The following is a 15,074-nucleotide window of genomic DNA, read 5'->3' as shown; positions in this document are numbered from 1 at the left end:
CATGCCTCCATGGTGGAGACAATAAAACATATACTCTCCCCATGCATTCAGCCTGGTGGAGACAATAAAACATATTCTCTCCCCATTCTCTCTCCCCACTCCCCCAAAATGTTGAAACGCCCTACCAACAGTCATTAAGACATGCGAATCCCTTGACTCCTTCAAAACCGCTCTCAAAGGGCACCTACGGACGGCTGCATTTTGAAACTGGCCCCCGGAAAATCTGAATCGCCCCCACCCCTTTCCCCTCACTGTATATGTTTCTTTTCCCTTTTTACCTCCTTTATGATGAATTCCTGTTCTGTTCTATGACTATATAAAAGTGTCTATTTGTACGTCTCTAAATGTTATGATGAATTGAACAAGGTGGACCCTATTGTAAACAAGTGTAATGCTTAATTGGGTCGTCCACTCTTTGTATTGAGTTTGTGCTTGAAATGTAATGTAATTCTGCAAACTGTTAATATTTCAATCAATCAATCAGCCTGGTGGAGACAATAAAACATACTGTCTCCCCATGCCTTCATGGAGGAGACAACTAAACATACTGTCTCCCCATGCCTTCAGCCTGGTGGAGACTTTAAAACATACTCTCTCCCCATGCCTTTATGGTGGAGACAATAAAACATACTCTCTCCCCATGCCTTCGGCCTGGTGGAGAAAATAAAACATACTCTCTCCCCATGCCTTCAGCCTGGTGGAGACAATAAAACATACTATCTCCCTATGCCTTCATGGTGGAGATAATAAAACATACTCTCTCCCCATGCCTTCATGGTGGAGACAATAAAACATACTGTCTCCCTATGCCTTCATGGTGGAGATAATAAAACATACTCTCTCCCCATGCCTTCATGGTGGAGACAATAAAACATACTCTCTCCCCATGCCTTCAGCCTGGTGGAGACAATAAAACATACTGTCTCCCTATGCCTTCAGCCTGGTGGAGACAATAAAACATACTATCTCCCTATGCCTTCATGGTGGAGATAATAAAACATACTATCTCCCCATGCCTTCATGGTGGAGACAATAAAAGATACTCTCTCCCCATGCCTTCAGCCTGGTGGAGACAATAAAACATACTATCTCCCCATGCCTTCATGGTGCAGACAATAAAACATGCTCTCTCCCCATGCCTTCATGGTGCAGACAATAAAACATGCTCTCTCCCCATGCCTTCATGGTGCAGACAATAAAACATGCTCTCTCCCCATGCCTTCATGGTGCAGACAATAAAACATGCTCTCTCCCCATGCCTTCAGCCTGGTGGAGACAATAAAACATACTCTCTCCCCATGCATTCAGCTTGGTGGAGAAAATAAAACATACTATCTCCCCATGCCTTCATGGTGCAGACAATAAAACATGCTCTCTCCCCATGCCTTTCGGCCTGGTGGAGACAATAAAACATACTCTCTCCCCATGCCTTCAAGGTGGAGACAATAAAACATACTCATTTTTAATACAAAATTACCATGAAATCATGAAATTAACTAAATTATGCATGAAATTTAAATCCAAAACAATCCAGTGAATTCTAACTTACAGCATTGCCACAAGGTTGAAGGTAAGAAGGAAAAATCAGTGAGGGGCGCCAATATAATAAAGTGTAACTCATGTTGATTAGGTGATGTAATGGTGATATACAAACACAAACATTAAACGCCATTAACAATAAAGAGACTATGACGTAAATGACACATTATGACGTAAATAAATGTTCCCTTCATTGTCAATGGCGTTTACAAAACAAACATTGACCTAAAGACAAACATTAGACGTGTGTATAGGAGGGGCTAGGGGAGGGGCTAGCAACACAGCTGATTCCTACCAAGAGCAATTATGTTAACTCACACACCTGCCCTAACGTCACAATAACCTCCTTCAAATCAAGAAGGCCTTTCAATATAAGGGTCCTTAAGTCTTTAAAAGATAAAGCCTTTCTAAACGGCATCCACTCTAAATTACATTATAAAACCAGACAGGGGCTCATTCTCTGTGACCTTGAGGTTCAACTGTCCTGCAGACCGCAGTGACCTTGACGGCTGTATACAAACCTGCTGCTCACCCTCCTCCACCACCCCAGCTACCACCTGTCTCACCCTCCTCCACCCCAGCTACCACCTGTATTATAAGTATAGGTTTATATGTATTAAAGTATAAACATTACCTTTAATCCACCCGACTCTGAAACATCATATCATAATTACGTCACCATCAACATCCAGTATATATACCTCCGAGCATACGCACAAAAAAGCCAGCCGACCACAGTACTTGCGCGCTCTGCTTGCGCAAGTAATAATGTTGGAGATTATAGCTGTCCATTCATTCAGACAATCCTCTCAGTCTATTCACGCACGCACGCACGCACGTGCACACTCCGGTAAGGCGGAGCCTCCTTCCGCAACTGAAACAATGTGTGTGTGTGTGTGTGTGTGTGTGGGGGGGGGGGGATGTTATTGTGAAGGGAGGAGTTTGTCTTGGTTTGTATTCTTTATTTAATTATTCAACTAGGTAGTCAAATCGATTCAATTCCACTTATTCATATTCTCAGATATTTACTGGCCTCGCAGAATGTGCACGCTTGGTCTTAAACCAGAATAATTGTTCACATTTCTTCCCCCTTGTCTTACTAGACTCTTCCCCCTGAACACCCTGGACAACGCTCCACACGTCCCAGACTCTTCTCCCTTCTCTAAAACACCCTGGACAACGCTCCACACGTCCCAGACTCTTCTCCCTTCTCTAAAACACCCTGGACAACGCTCCACACGTCCCAGACTCTTCTCCCTTCTCTAAAACACCCTGGACAACGCTCCACACGTCCCAGACTCTTCTCCCTTCTCTAAAACACCCTGGACAACGCTCCACACGTCCCAGACACTTCTCCCTTCTCTAAAACACCCTGGACAACACTCCACACGTCCCAGACTCTTTTCCCTTCTCTAAAACACCCTGGACAACACTCCACACGTCCCAGACTCTTCTCCCATCTCTAAAACACCCTGGACAACGCTCCACACGTCCCAGACTCTTCTCCCTTCTCTAAAACACCCTGGACAACGCTCCACACGTCCCAGACACTTCTCCCTTCTCTAAAACACCCTGGACAACACTCCACACGTCCCAGACTCTTCTCCCTTCTCTAAAACACCCTGGACAACACTCCACACGTCCCAGACTCTTCTCCCATCTCTAAAACACCCTGGACAACGCTCCACAGTCCACACGTCCCAGACTCTTCTCCCTTCTCTAAAACACCCTGGACAACGCTCCACACGTCCCAGACTCTTCTCCCTTCTCTAAAACACCTGGACAACGTTCCACACGTCCCAGACTATCCTCCCTTCACTAAAATAATCTGGACAACACTCCACTACACTGTCTCTCTCTGCATTCTATGATCCTATAGTTTACTGAGACGCTACACTGTCTCTCTGCATTCTATGATCCTATAGTTTACTGAGACGCTACACTGTCTCTCTGCATTCTATGATCCTATAGTTTACTGTCTCTCTGTGTTTCATTCAAAGTTCTCCAACCTGAATGCTTCTCAACATTGTTGTGAATTCTGACACACACACACACACACACACACACACACACACACACACACACACACACACACACACACACACACACACACACACACACACACACACACACACACACACACACACACACACACACACACACACACACACACACCACGCCTACCCGGGAACACACTGGAATGTTGTCCTAGTGCACACCCACCCACACACACACACACACACACACACACACACACACACACACACACCACAAAACCACCCCAAAGGGGGCGGGCCGTTCCCGCCTTGGAATGGAATGAGCCTGTCAATCATAAAACCAGGAAGCGGTGTGTAACTTAAAGCGACGGTACACAGACACAAACAAGTACTCTATTACTCTCCTAGTACTCTTTGTACTTTTGTCAAAGTATACTTTAACTGTACTTTTAGTGCAAAAGTGACAACATGCACTCAAAGTACTTCGATCAGTATCTGATCTACAAGCTCACACCTGCAGACCAACCACAAGCAGAGAAACAAGTACTCTGTACTCTCACATCTCCTATTTACTGACACTTTTGTACTTTCACAAGTGTCAACATGTACTTAAAGTACACCAAAGACATAAGCACACATACATAAGGAATGCATCACAGCATTAAACAGGTTGACAGAGATAGGATCTATAGGTCTGCTGAACACAATAAACATGTAGTTGGTGACAAATAGAAATACTTTACGAGTAAAGTAAAAGTTCTTTAAACTCCTACTAAATAACTACTACGGACTACTGAGTACATTAAGGTTTCCATTTTAACGACTTCAATCTTTTTACAACGAGCTGTTTTTAGTGAAGACTTCTAGCTGGTTTAGTTCTGCTTTAAACTTTAAAAACCAAATGGACCCACAGAGAGAGAGAGAGAGAGAGAGAGAGAGAGAGAGAGCGGCTGGTTCCCAATCCATCCCCCTGTGTGCCTTTGAGCCATGGTAGCCTACTGACACACACACACACACACACACACCTTGCTGTTTCAACTTGTTGGTGTTTGTCTTTCTTTTAAAAACAGCGCAGGAGAAAGACAGACAGACAGGCAGACAGACAGACAGACAGACAGACAGACAGACAGACAGACAGACAGACAGACAGACAGACAGACAGACAGACAGACAGACAGCTTACCTGTAGAACATTTCTTTCTAGAACCGCAGGTCTAAAGTCCAAAATCACTGCGTCTCTCTCTCTCTCTCTGTGCGTGCGTGTCTGTATGTCTCTCTATCATATTGTTCAGTGGGGGGTTGGACACTTGAAGTCAAAGAGAGGGCGAGGTGTGGCAGAGCCAGAGAGAGAGAGAGAGAGAGAGACACACAGAGAGAGAGAGAGAGAGGTGGAGCTACACAGAGGTAAAGTCTGAGAGAGTTGTAAAGTTATATATGTCTGTTAAATGAGGTGTAAGGCTGACCCCTAGTGGCCACTGGATTCAAGGGATTCTTTAGTACACTGGTTCCCAAACTTCTTCATGTCAAGGACCCCCAGATTGACACTAATCATCTTCGCGGACCCCCATTTGAAAACATATGCCAGGGACCCCCATAAGAGAAGATTTTTACAGCTCTAGCAGTGATTCTCAACCTATTTCATTTCAAGGACCCCCAGGTTGACATGCATTAGTCTACGGACCGCCATTTAATGGCATTTCTATCTCTGGGACCCCCAATTTATATTCAAATCAAATCAAATCATTAAAAACTTGATTTTGATTTGATTTGATTTAATGGCATTTCTATCTCTGGGACCCCCAATTTATATTGTTAAATCAATGTTAATTTAACTCTGAGAGTGTACAAATGGAATGTCCATTTGGACACTCTCAGAGTTACAGACCCATACGGGTCCATTTGGTTCCAAACTATCATGTAGCTGGGGACCCCCTGGAACTCCCTGAAGTCCTGGAACTCCCTGAAGGACCCCTGGGACCCCCTGGAACTCCCTGAAGGACCCCTGGGGGTCCCCGGACCCCCTGGAACTCCCTGAAGGACCCCTGGGGTCCCCCTCCCTGAAGGACCCCTGGGGGTCCCCGGACCCCCTGGAACTCCCTGAAGGACCCCTGGAACTCCCTGAAGGACCCCTGGGGGTCCCCGGACCCCCTGGAACTCCCTGAAGGACCCCTGGAACTCCCTGAAGGACCCCTGGGACCCCCTGGAACTCCCTGAAGGACCCCTGGAACTCCCTGAAGGACCCCTGGGGGTCCCCTGGAACTCCCTGAAGGACCCCTGGGACCCCCTGGAACTCCCTGAAGGACCCCTGGAACTCCCTGAAGGGACCCCTGGGGGTCCCCTGGAACTCCCTGAAGGACCCCTGGAACTCCCTCACTTTGGGAACCAGTGATTTCGTCATACTTTTACTCGTCATAGCGTACAGAGTTTATTTAGTTTTCGTTTGTGAGAAAAGACATTTTTTATTTGGTCATATAGTTTTAGTCGACGCTGGTTCAATAAAATACACACACATACGCACAAGGTTGTACACTTGCACGCACGCATGCACGCATGCACGCACACACACGTGCGCGCGCACACACACACACACACACACACACACACACACACACACACACACACACACACACACACACACACACAAACACACACACGATTGTACACACTTCAGTGAACCATTTATTGTTTAAATAAAAACAACAGAATGATGACATCACGTAAAAAAACAAAACAATAAAATAAAACACAATAGAAGCAGAAAATCTAATGATGACATCATCATGATGTCATCATCTACCATGACACATTCACAACTTTCCCTTTTTTAACGTCCCGGCTGCAGTGACACCACCTGGCCACTGGGTGGAGCTGTGCAGTGGCAAAAGAAAACCTTGCACACACGCACACGCACACGCACACACCCAAACACACACACACACACACACACACACACACACACACACACACACACACACACACACACAGTCTGTGAATGATGCTGGACTGAAACATTTTTGACACAACAGAAAGTTTACAAAAAAAATAAAACAAATCACACCCGTGTGAAGTGAGGGGCGCTCTCATCGTCGTACATCATCATGGCGTAACACACGTCGAATTGCTCAGACACACAATTATGTCAATTCTCCATTCATCGTCAACGAGAATTTAATGTTTGTGCAGGATGAAAATATGCACTATAGCTGAATATAGGAGGGGCTAGCACCCCTCAAAAATGTATTTTAATTATTATTATTAATTTGTTATTATTTACAATTTGTTGATTTAAAATAATCTATGTCGTATTTAATTGTTATCAATATAATTATTACTATATTTTCTCTCTTTTTTGGTGCGGGGGTCTGGGGGTAGGGTTGTAATACATGTTTGTATACATGTGCATTGCTTTGTATGCCTGTACCTGTCCCTTTCATCTTAAAATGAAATGAAAATATAACACAAATAATACAAATAAAACTAAATGGTGTTTGTGTCTGAAGTCATGATGAGATATTAAAGAAGAGTACCTCGGGTATTGCTGTACATCAATATATTTTGATGAATAGTATTATTTATGGGATATTTTACACTGGGAAAGAAATATATCTGTGTTTATTGATGGTGACAAAACAATATGTTTTACTGTTACAATGATGATAAAGCAGGTATAATGCTTCCAGGGCTTCTATTGGCTCTACTGGGTGAAGACCCGCCCCCTCGCTGCCGTTCCAGCCAATAGAGAGCATTCGAACCAATGGGTGATGATCTCACTGCATGGGCGATGATGTCACTGTTCCCTTGTCCATGTTTTTTTCCTTTCTTTCTTTGTTTTTTTTTTACAGTTTACAATTTACCAAAATAAAAGCACAGAAGTTAAAATGTGGATAAATGAGGTTTCTGACGGAACACGTATCAGGATCAGGAATGTTTTTGTCTTCTTTACTTTCTGTGATCCATAAAAAAAATAAGAAATAAAATAACAAGTTGAAATCAGAGAATTATGAAACGTTTGGATTGGCTGCCTAACCCCATCCTTCGACCTCTTCCCCTCGTTTTGGACTTCCCACTTGACTGCCACAAAAAAACTCTGCTTTTACTTTGAAATGCCTTCAGTTTCACTCCCCCCCTTTACCTAACATCTGCATATTATCAGTAAACATCTGTAAACATCTGTATATCATCTGTATAAACATCAGTGGTTTTCAACTTTTTTCATGTCAAGGTCCATTACTTATTAACTTATTCCATTTAAGCCACGTAGCGTAAAATGAAACCAAATGGACCCTTACGGGCTAATTTGGTTTCATTTTACACTCTCAAGAGTTAAAGATCTATGAGGGTCCATTTGGTCACCAACTCTCCATCTTTTAGTAATTAGTTGTGGACCACCTGGAACCCCTTTAAGGACCACTGGTTGAAAACCAATGACTCATACAGCTGTAAACATCTGCATATCGTCTGCGTACAGCTGTAAACATCTAGATACTGTACATCAGTACAGTAGGTACTGTACTGTACAGTACTGTATCATACCGCACTGTACTGTACCGTACCATACCGCACTGTACCGTACTGTACTGAACATCTGCAGCCTGACTGACTGAAGGAAAATAAAAAAAGAAATCAAACATTGTTACGTTTTAACGACAAATTACACACGAACAGGTAGTCTGAGCTAGAGACATTAGAGACAATGAGAGAGAGAGAGAAAGAGAGAGGTTAATCAGTTATAGATTAATAATTTACAATAAAAGTGCTTCAGATCAAAAAACATTTTACACCAAAACACAGAAACCTCTGAAATTCCCAATCTGATTGGATAAAACCATCTCCAATCTGATTGGATAAAGCCAACTCCAATCTGATTGGATAAAACTAACTCCAATCTGATTGGATAACACACTTTTGTGACAACAAAGGTCACTTCATCATGTTCACCTCTTGACCTCTGAGTATTACGTAACTTTTGGGTTTCTCCCCTGAGCGAGCACAGCGCAGCTTTAATCTGATTGACAGGTGAACATGATGAATTTTTTTGGGTTGTCGTTTTACTATTTTATTTTAATTTAAAGTTTATTTTCTTTTTTATTATTATTTTTTTAATAAAATAGTGAGCGGTAACCGTGGCAACATCACAACAGGAAACAGTATTATTTACAACGGGAAACAGGAAGTGACGCGCTGCTGGCAGATGGGACATTAAGGCTTTCTGATGAAACGTTGAAATTAAAAACCTTCGACCGACACAAAGACATAAGTTTAGTGTTTGTAACACAGACAAGTTTAGTGTTTGTAACACAAAGACTAGTTTAGTGTTTGCAACACAAAGACACAACGTTTAGTGTTTGTAAAAACAACAAAAGGACAAAACTCACGAGCGAAGAAAACAAACTTATTATTTTGTTCTTTCTTTTGTCTTTCATCTTTCTGTCTCTTTCTGTGCTGCGTTGTTTTTACCAGAGCCATAGAGTTATACAGAGTTACGACAACTCTGTTCACGTCATGGGGCTTCAGTCCAATGGAGGCTCTCCTACATAGACTTCTATTGGCTTCAGTCCAATGGAGGCTCTCCTACATAGACTTCTATTGGCTTCAGTCCAATGGAGGCAATCCTACATAGACTTCTATTGGCTTCAGTCCAATGGAGGTTCTCCTACATAGACTTCTATTGGCTTCAGTTCAATGGAGGCTCTTCTACATAGACTTCTATTGGCTTCAGTCGAATGGAGGCTCTTCTACATAGACTTCTAGTGGCTTCAGTCGAATGGAGGCTCTCCTACATAGACTTCTATTGGCTTCAGTTCAATGGAGGCTCTTCTACATAGACTTCTATTGGTGAAGAGCATTGCAACAGCTAAGCTATAATTAATTTAAATCCCTTTATTTTAGATTGTTTTGTAGTAATATTACAACATAAACATTACAGAGACTTTAGCTGTCACTGTGCAATACTTTAAATTAGTTGTCATGTTGCACACATAGCCTAAAATTGCTCTTATTTCAGACTCCAGCTTGTACCTCTCCATCCAGGCTGCATGAACAGCTTGTACCTCTCCATCCAGGCTGCATGAACAGCTTGTACCTCTCCATCCAGGCTGCATGAACAGCTTGTACCTCTCCATCCAGGCTGCATGAACAGCTTGTACCTCTCCATCCAGGCTGCATGAACAGCTTGTCCCTCTCCATCCAGGCTGCATGGACAGCTTGTACCTCTCCATCCAGGCTGCATGGACAGCTTGTCCCTCTCCATCCAGGCTGCATGGACAGCTTGTACCTCTCCATCCAGGCTGCATGAACAGCTTGTACCTCTCCATCCAGGCTGCATGGACAGCTTGTACCTCTCCATCCAGGCTGCATGGACAGCTTGTACCTCTCCATCCAGGCTGCATGGACAGCTTGTACCTCTCCATCCAGGCTGCATGGACAGCGCTCTGTTTTTTGACCCCTCAATGTTGCAACTCTGCCTAACTCTATGGCTCTGGTTTTTACTACACCACTTGGTCAACGGCCACACCCCCAACTCCTCCCACACAGGCCACACCTCCAACTCCTCCCATACAGGCCACACCCACAACTCCTCTCATACAGGCCACACCTCCAACTCCTCCCATACAGGCCACACCCACAACTCCTCCCATACAGGCCACACCCCCAACTCCTCCCATACAGGCCACACCCACAACTCCAACATTTAAGGTTTCATTCCACAATGTTCAGGCCTGTCCAATGGGAATGACCAGGGGGCGTGGCCAATGAGGCCATGTCCAATGGGAATGGCCAGGGGGCGTGGCCAATGAGGCCTGTCCAATGGGAATGGCCAGGGGGCGTGGCCAATGACCAAGTGATTTGGGAAAATAAATGACGTGGCCGTGTCTCTCTCTCTACTTCCTGGAGTTCTTCTTCTTTGGTCGTTTTGAGGAATTCTATTGGTTCCTGTCATCACATGACAAAGAGCGGACGAGCACTTTGATTGGATAGAGAGAGAGAGAGAGAGAGAGAGAGATTAAGAATCAGTGTGATCACAATAAGACAGGATAGATAGATAGATAGATAGATAGATAGATAGATAGATAGATAGATAGATAGATAGATAGATAGATAGATAGAGATAATGATAAATATACAAATGCTTCTGATTGGTTGGCAGGCGGGCGTGTCCTTGTCCCGACGGACCAATAAAAAAACGCTTCCTCTTCCTGCTGTGTCTCCATTATGTCCCGCCTTGACCAATCAAATCAAACCCTGTGTGTGTGTGTGTGTGTGTGTGTGTGATGGAATCAGAGTCTATTCTCTCTGTTCATTGGCTCCAGTCGATGACATCAGAGTCAATTATCTCTGTTCATTGGTCAACACACTGGCCCCAACCCTCATGGGGGGGGCGGAGTCAACACACTGGCTCCTCCTCCATTGGCTCCTCTGTAGTCCTGTGGGAGGAGTCGACAACGTACAAGTAAGGTCACTTCCTGTTCACGCAGGCTTCAGAGCATGACTCAATTTCAGTCGAGCGCCACAGCGCCCCCCTGTGGCCAAATATGGTCGTGGGTGTCGCCGTTTGGCATGGCCCGAAAACCGACTGAAACCGACTGATAATGTAGAACTGCTATTTTTGGCGGAAGAAAAAGAATAACCCCATTTAGAACTGATTCTACAAATGTCTTCTATGTCCGAAAAACCTTATGTTTCTGTATCAGTGGTGCTCAATCATTTTCATGTCAAGGACCCCCAGAATGATATGTATTTGGCCGCCGACCCCCGTCTGAAAATATGTTGTTCCAGGGACCCCCATCTGAAAATATGTTGTTCCAGGGACCCCCATCTGAAGATATGTTGTTCCAGGGACCCCCATCTGAAAATATGTTGTTCCAGGGACCCTCCCAGAAGCAACGATATGAGTTAAAAACGTTCGCTCTGAAAGAATATATATTCAAATTTGCGCCACATTTCCATGATTTTTCAAAAATAGCAGATCTACAAGCACCAAAAAGGCTTCCCGTTCTGAACGGGTTAATTTACTCCTAAAACAAGGAAAGATCAAAGGAAAGATCAAAGGAAAGATCAAAGGAAAGATCAAATGAAAGATCAAATGAAAGATCAAATGAAAGATCAAATGAAAGATCAAATGAAAGATCAAATGAAAGATCAAATGAAAGATCAAATGAAAGATCAAAGGAAAGCTGACCTGTTGGTTTCCGTGGCGACAGGGGCGGGGCTAGACTGGGCGTCGACCGTCAGCGACGCCATGGCGACCAGAGTCTCCGCCTCCTCTGATTGGCTCGTCAGAGTCTGCGCCTCCTCTGATAGGCTGGCGTCTCCTGGCCCCGCCTCCTCGCCGTCCAATGGACACGTCTGGCCGTCGTCCAATGGGGACGAAGCTCCGCCGCGTCTCTGGCCGTCCTCCAATGGGGACGAATCTCCGCCTCCTCCTCTCTGGGCGTCCGATAGGCTCTGGGAGACGGTCTGAGCCAATCGCTGAAGACCTGACCAATGATCACCTAGAGAGAGGGAGAGAGGGAGAGAGACTTAGGGCCGATTCATACTCCTATTTTACCGCTGTTTCGGCGCTGTAGTGCCGAAATGATTTCGGCTCGTCAGAAAATTTCAGTAGCACCGAAGAGCCGACTTTAGGACGGTACCCGCCCCCCCGAACCTCAAATGACGTCAAATTGTAGGCTCTACAGAGCCGAACCGACTTTTATTCGGCTCTAAAATAGGAGTATGAATCGGCCCATAGTCATACAGAGAGAGAAAGATAGAGTCATAGAGGGAGAGACGTAGAGAGAGAGAGAGAGAGAGAGGGAGAGAGGGAGGGAGGGAGAGAGACATATATAGAGTCATAGACAGAGAGAGTCATAGAGAACAGTCCACATGCACAGTTTTGGCAGCAAAATACGTGTGGAGTTGTCATCAACTGAGGGACAGCCAGTGGACAGAAGAGACAGGTATATCCGTCTGAACAGGGTCATTTATAGGCAATTCACACTGAGACGGACTGAATCCGCTTCATTGGAACCGTTTCCGAATACGGTTGCCTGGTCCCCGATGGCCATGATTCACATTGCCCGAGATTCAACAGCGCACCCGGGTACACTTGCATAACACACTTTAATCCTCCAGATGACGGTGTGCTTGATGGCTGGCGCGCACGGACACTGACCATCAACTCTGCGACATTGTCTCAAATAAATTCAGACACACTGCATTGCATTGCCTCTTTGGCTCTTTGCCGTTATACTACTATACTGTCAGCCTGCCTGCTATTCACTGTGTCAGTCAGTTCTGTGCTCCAGTGTCGTGTTTGATATTATAGTTTGCTATGGATTCTACTTTAGCATTATTATTATTTTGTTTTACTTTGGAAACTATGCCAAGCAAAGCCCAAGAGCCACGTGTAGTCCGCAGAATAAGATCAGCGCGGTGCTGCGCGTATACGCGTTACGCGTTGTGCAGCGGCTGTGTGGTTTTTTTTGTTGACGCTTGGCTCGTCGACTAGAGATTATGTCACGTTCTTAAAAAAAAACAGTCCACTTCCTTCTGTAGGTACGCATGCATTCACATTGGAACGATCCGTATCTGAATACACTTCAACGGTCCAGAGACCCAACCCCCATGCGGTCTCTGTGTTGTCTCTGTGTGCGCAGAGAGTTGTTGTCTCCGTGTGCACAATGTGGACTTTTGTTTTGTTGTATGTATGCTTTGGCAATGTAGAACATATTTATCATGCCAATAAAGCCTTTTGAAATTGAAATTGAGAGAGGCGATCATGGTTCCGTCCTCGGGTTGAGTACAGAGTGACGTAGAGGGTGCGCTGTGACTGGCCAGTCGCTGTGATTGACAGGCAGCCTACACCTAAACCTAACCCTAACCTTAACCTCAGTAAAACTATACCTAGTTTGTGTGCATGCGTGCATGTGTGCGTGTGTGCGTGTGTGCGTGCGTGTGTTACTTTGTATGTGAATGACTCTCTCCAGAGACTCTGAAGCGTTGACACACGGAGTCTGATGGAGAACTGACTCTGGAAGACTCTCCACCTGATAGAGAGACATAGAGACACAGAGAGAGAGAGAGTGTCAGTCAATACGGACCCCCATTTCTATCTTTGAGACCCCCAATTTATATTGTAAAATCAATGTTAATTTAACACTGAGAGAGAGTGTACAAATCCATTTGGTTCCATTTGTATACTCAGAGTTACAGACCCATAAGGGTCCATTTGGTTCCTAACTATCATGTGGCTGGTGACCCCCTGGAACTCCCTCAAGGACCCCCAATTTGGGAACCATGTGGACTAGGAGAGTGGCGACATTGAGGGGTCAGAAAACTGCCCACAGCCTTCCTATGAGACACAGACTGGTTTCTGAACGGCCCACAGCCCTCGTATGAGACACAGACTGGTTTCTGAACCGCCCACAGCCCTCCTATGAGACACAGACTGAGTAGAAAAGAAATGTGTCATTTTATTGGGGGGGGGGGGGTACATTTATAAGCGTAGATGGCGATTAAAGAATTAAGCATGTGCAGCAGTTTTATCTTACAGCACTTTGGAACCTTGCTCTGAAAGGTGCTATATAAATAAAGTTCATTATCATTATCATTATCTGGATGGACCAAGTAATGTAACCTTCTTCTGATCAGTGTTTGGGTCTGTTGTGTTGCACCTGTGTGTGTGTGTGTGTTTGTGTGTGTGTGTGTGTGTGTGTGTGTGTGTGTGTGTGTGTGTGTGTGTGTGTGTGTGTGTGTGTGTGTGTGTGTGTGTGTGTGTGTGTGTGTGTGTGTGTGTGTGTGTGTGTGTGTGTGTGTGTACGTGCACTGTGTGTGCGTACCTCCATCCCCAGCAGTGCGGTGGTACAGTGCTCGGCAGCGTCACAGATGGCCGTAAGGTCGTGACCTCCCTCCAACACCAGGACCACCCGCCCCCCCGCCAGGGTCATCAGCTGCTGGGTCAGGTGACCAAAACCTACACACACACACGCACAAACACACACACACACACACACACACACACACACACACACACACACACACACACACACACACACACACACACACACACACACACACACACACACACACACACACACACACACATAAAATAGCGTGAGATGGCACGGATCATATTTCTGATAGGTTAGGATCTACTTTATCCAAAAAGTCTTAAAAACTTTTTTGAAATTTTTAGTGGTGCTGTCGGACTGCGCTGCACTGCACTGCACTGTACTGTACTGTACTGTACTGTACTGTACTGTACTGTACTGTACTGTACTGTACTGTACTGTACTGTACTGTACTGTACTGTACTGTACTGTGTAAAACTCAGCTTCCCATCATGCACCTGTGCACAGTGTGAAGCTCAACAGCGCCACTTTGTCACCTGTTGGTGGTATTCTAGACAGACAGGCAGGCTACGTACATTTGGCGGTAACGTTGTATCCCCCTAGTGGAGACTGATGTCCTTCCACGGTGTCGAAGCCAGCGGACACTAGGACCACGTCTGGACTGAACTGCTGGGCTATGGGCATCACCACCGTCCTGGATGAACGC

General features: G+C 45.1%; 2 protein-coding genes across 8 annotated transcripts in view; both read right to left on the bottom strand.

The window, feature by feature from the left end:
* Positions 1-4,824, bottom strand: part of arhgap27l (Rho GTPase activating protein 27, like) — a 29,047-nt gene extending 24,223 nt beyond the window's left edge. For all 6 annotated transcript variants that reach the window (XM_080776739.1, XM_080776743.1, XM_080776741.1 and 3 more), the window contains exon 1: positions 4,720-4,824. The gene's annotated coding sequence lies outside the window, so the exon portion shown is untranslated. The remainder of the gene's footprint in view (positions 1-4,719) is intronic.
* Positions 4,825-6,208: 1,384 nt separating this feature from the next.
* hdac5 (histone deacetylase 5) overlaps positions 6,209-15,074 on the bottom strand; it is a 29,079-nt gene continuing 20,213 nt past the window's right edge. Inside the window, exons 24-29 of one of the 2 annotated variants that reach the window (XR_013964940.1) lie at positions 14,944-15,062; positions 14,357-14,490; positions 13,480-13,564; positions 11,716-12,028; positions 10,193-10,960; positions 6,209-10,110 (exon numbers count right to left, since the gene is read on the bottom strand). Coding sequence is in view for 1 of the 2 variants with exons in the window: in XM_080776754.1 (XP_080632880.1) it covers positions 10,921-10,960; positions 11,716-12,028; positions 13,480-13,564; positions 14,357-14,490; positions 14,944-15,062 (691 nt within the window). In the remaining variant the exon portion in view is untranslated. Of the gene's footprint in view, positions 10,961-11,715; positions 12,029-13,479; positions 13,565-14,356; positions 14,491-14,943; positions 15,063-15,074 lie in introns of both variants that reach the window. The other variant, XM_080776754.1, reaches the window with a different exon arrangement.

Source organism: Protomyctophum bolini (assembly GCF_963924005.1).
Source record: "Protomyctophum bolini genome assembly, chromosome: 11".
Taxonomy (NCBI): domain Eukaryota; kingdom Metazoa; phylum Chordata; class Actinopteri; order Myctophiformes; family Myctophidae; genus Protomyctophum; species Protomyctophum bolini.
Note: the sequence above shows the minus strand (reverse complement) of the source record. Positions and strands in the feature narration are given on the sequence as shown.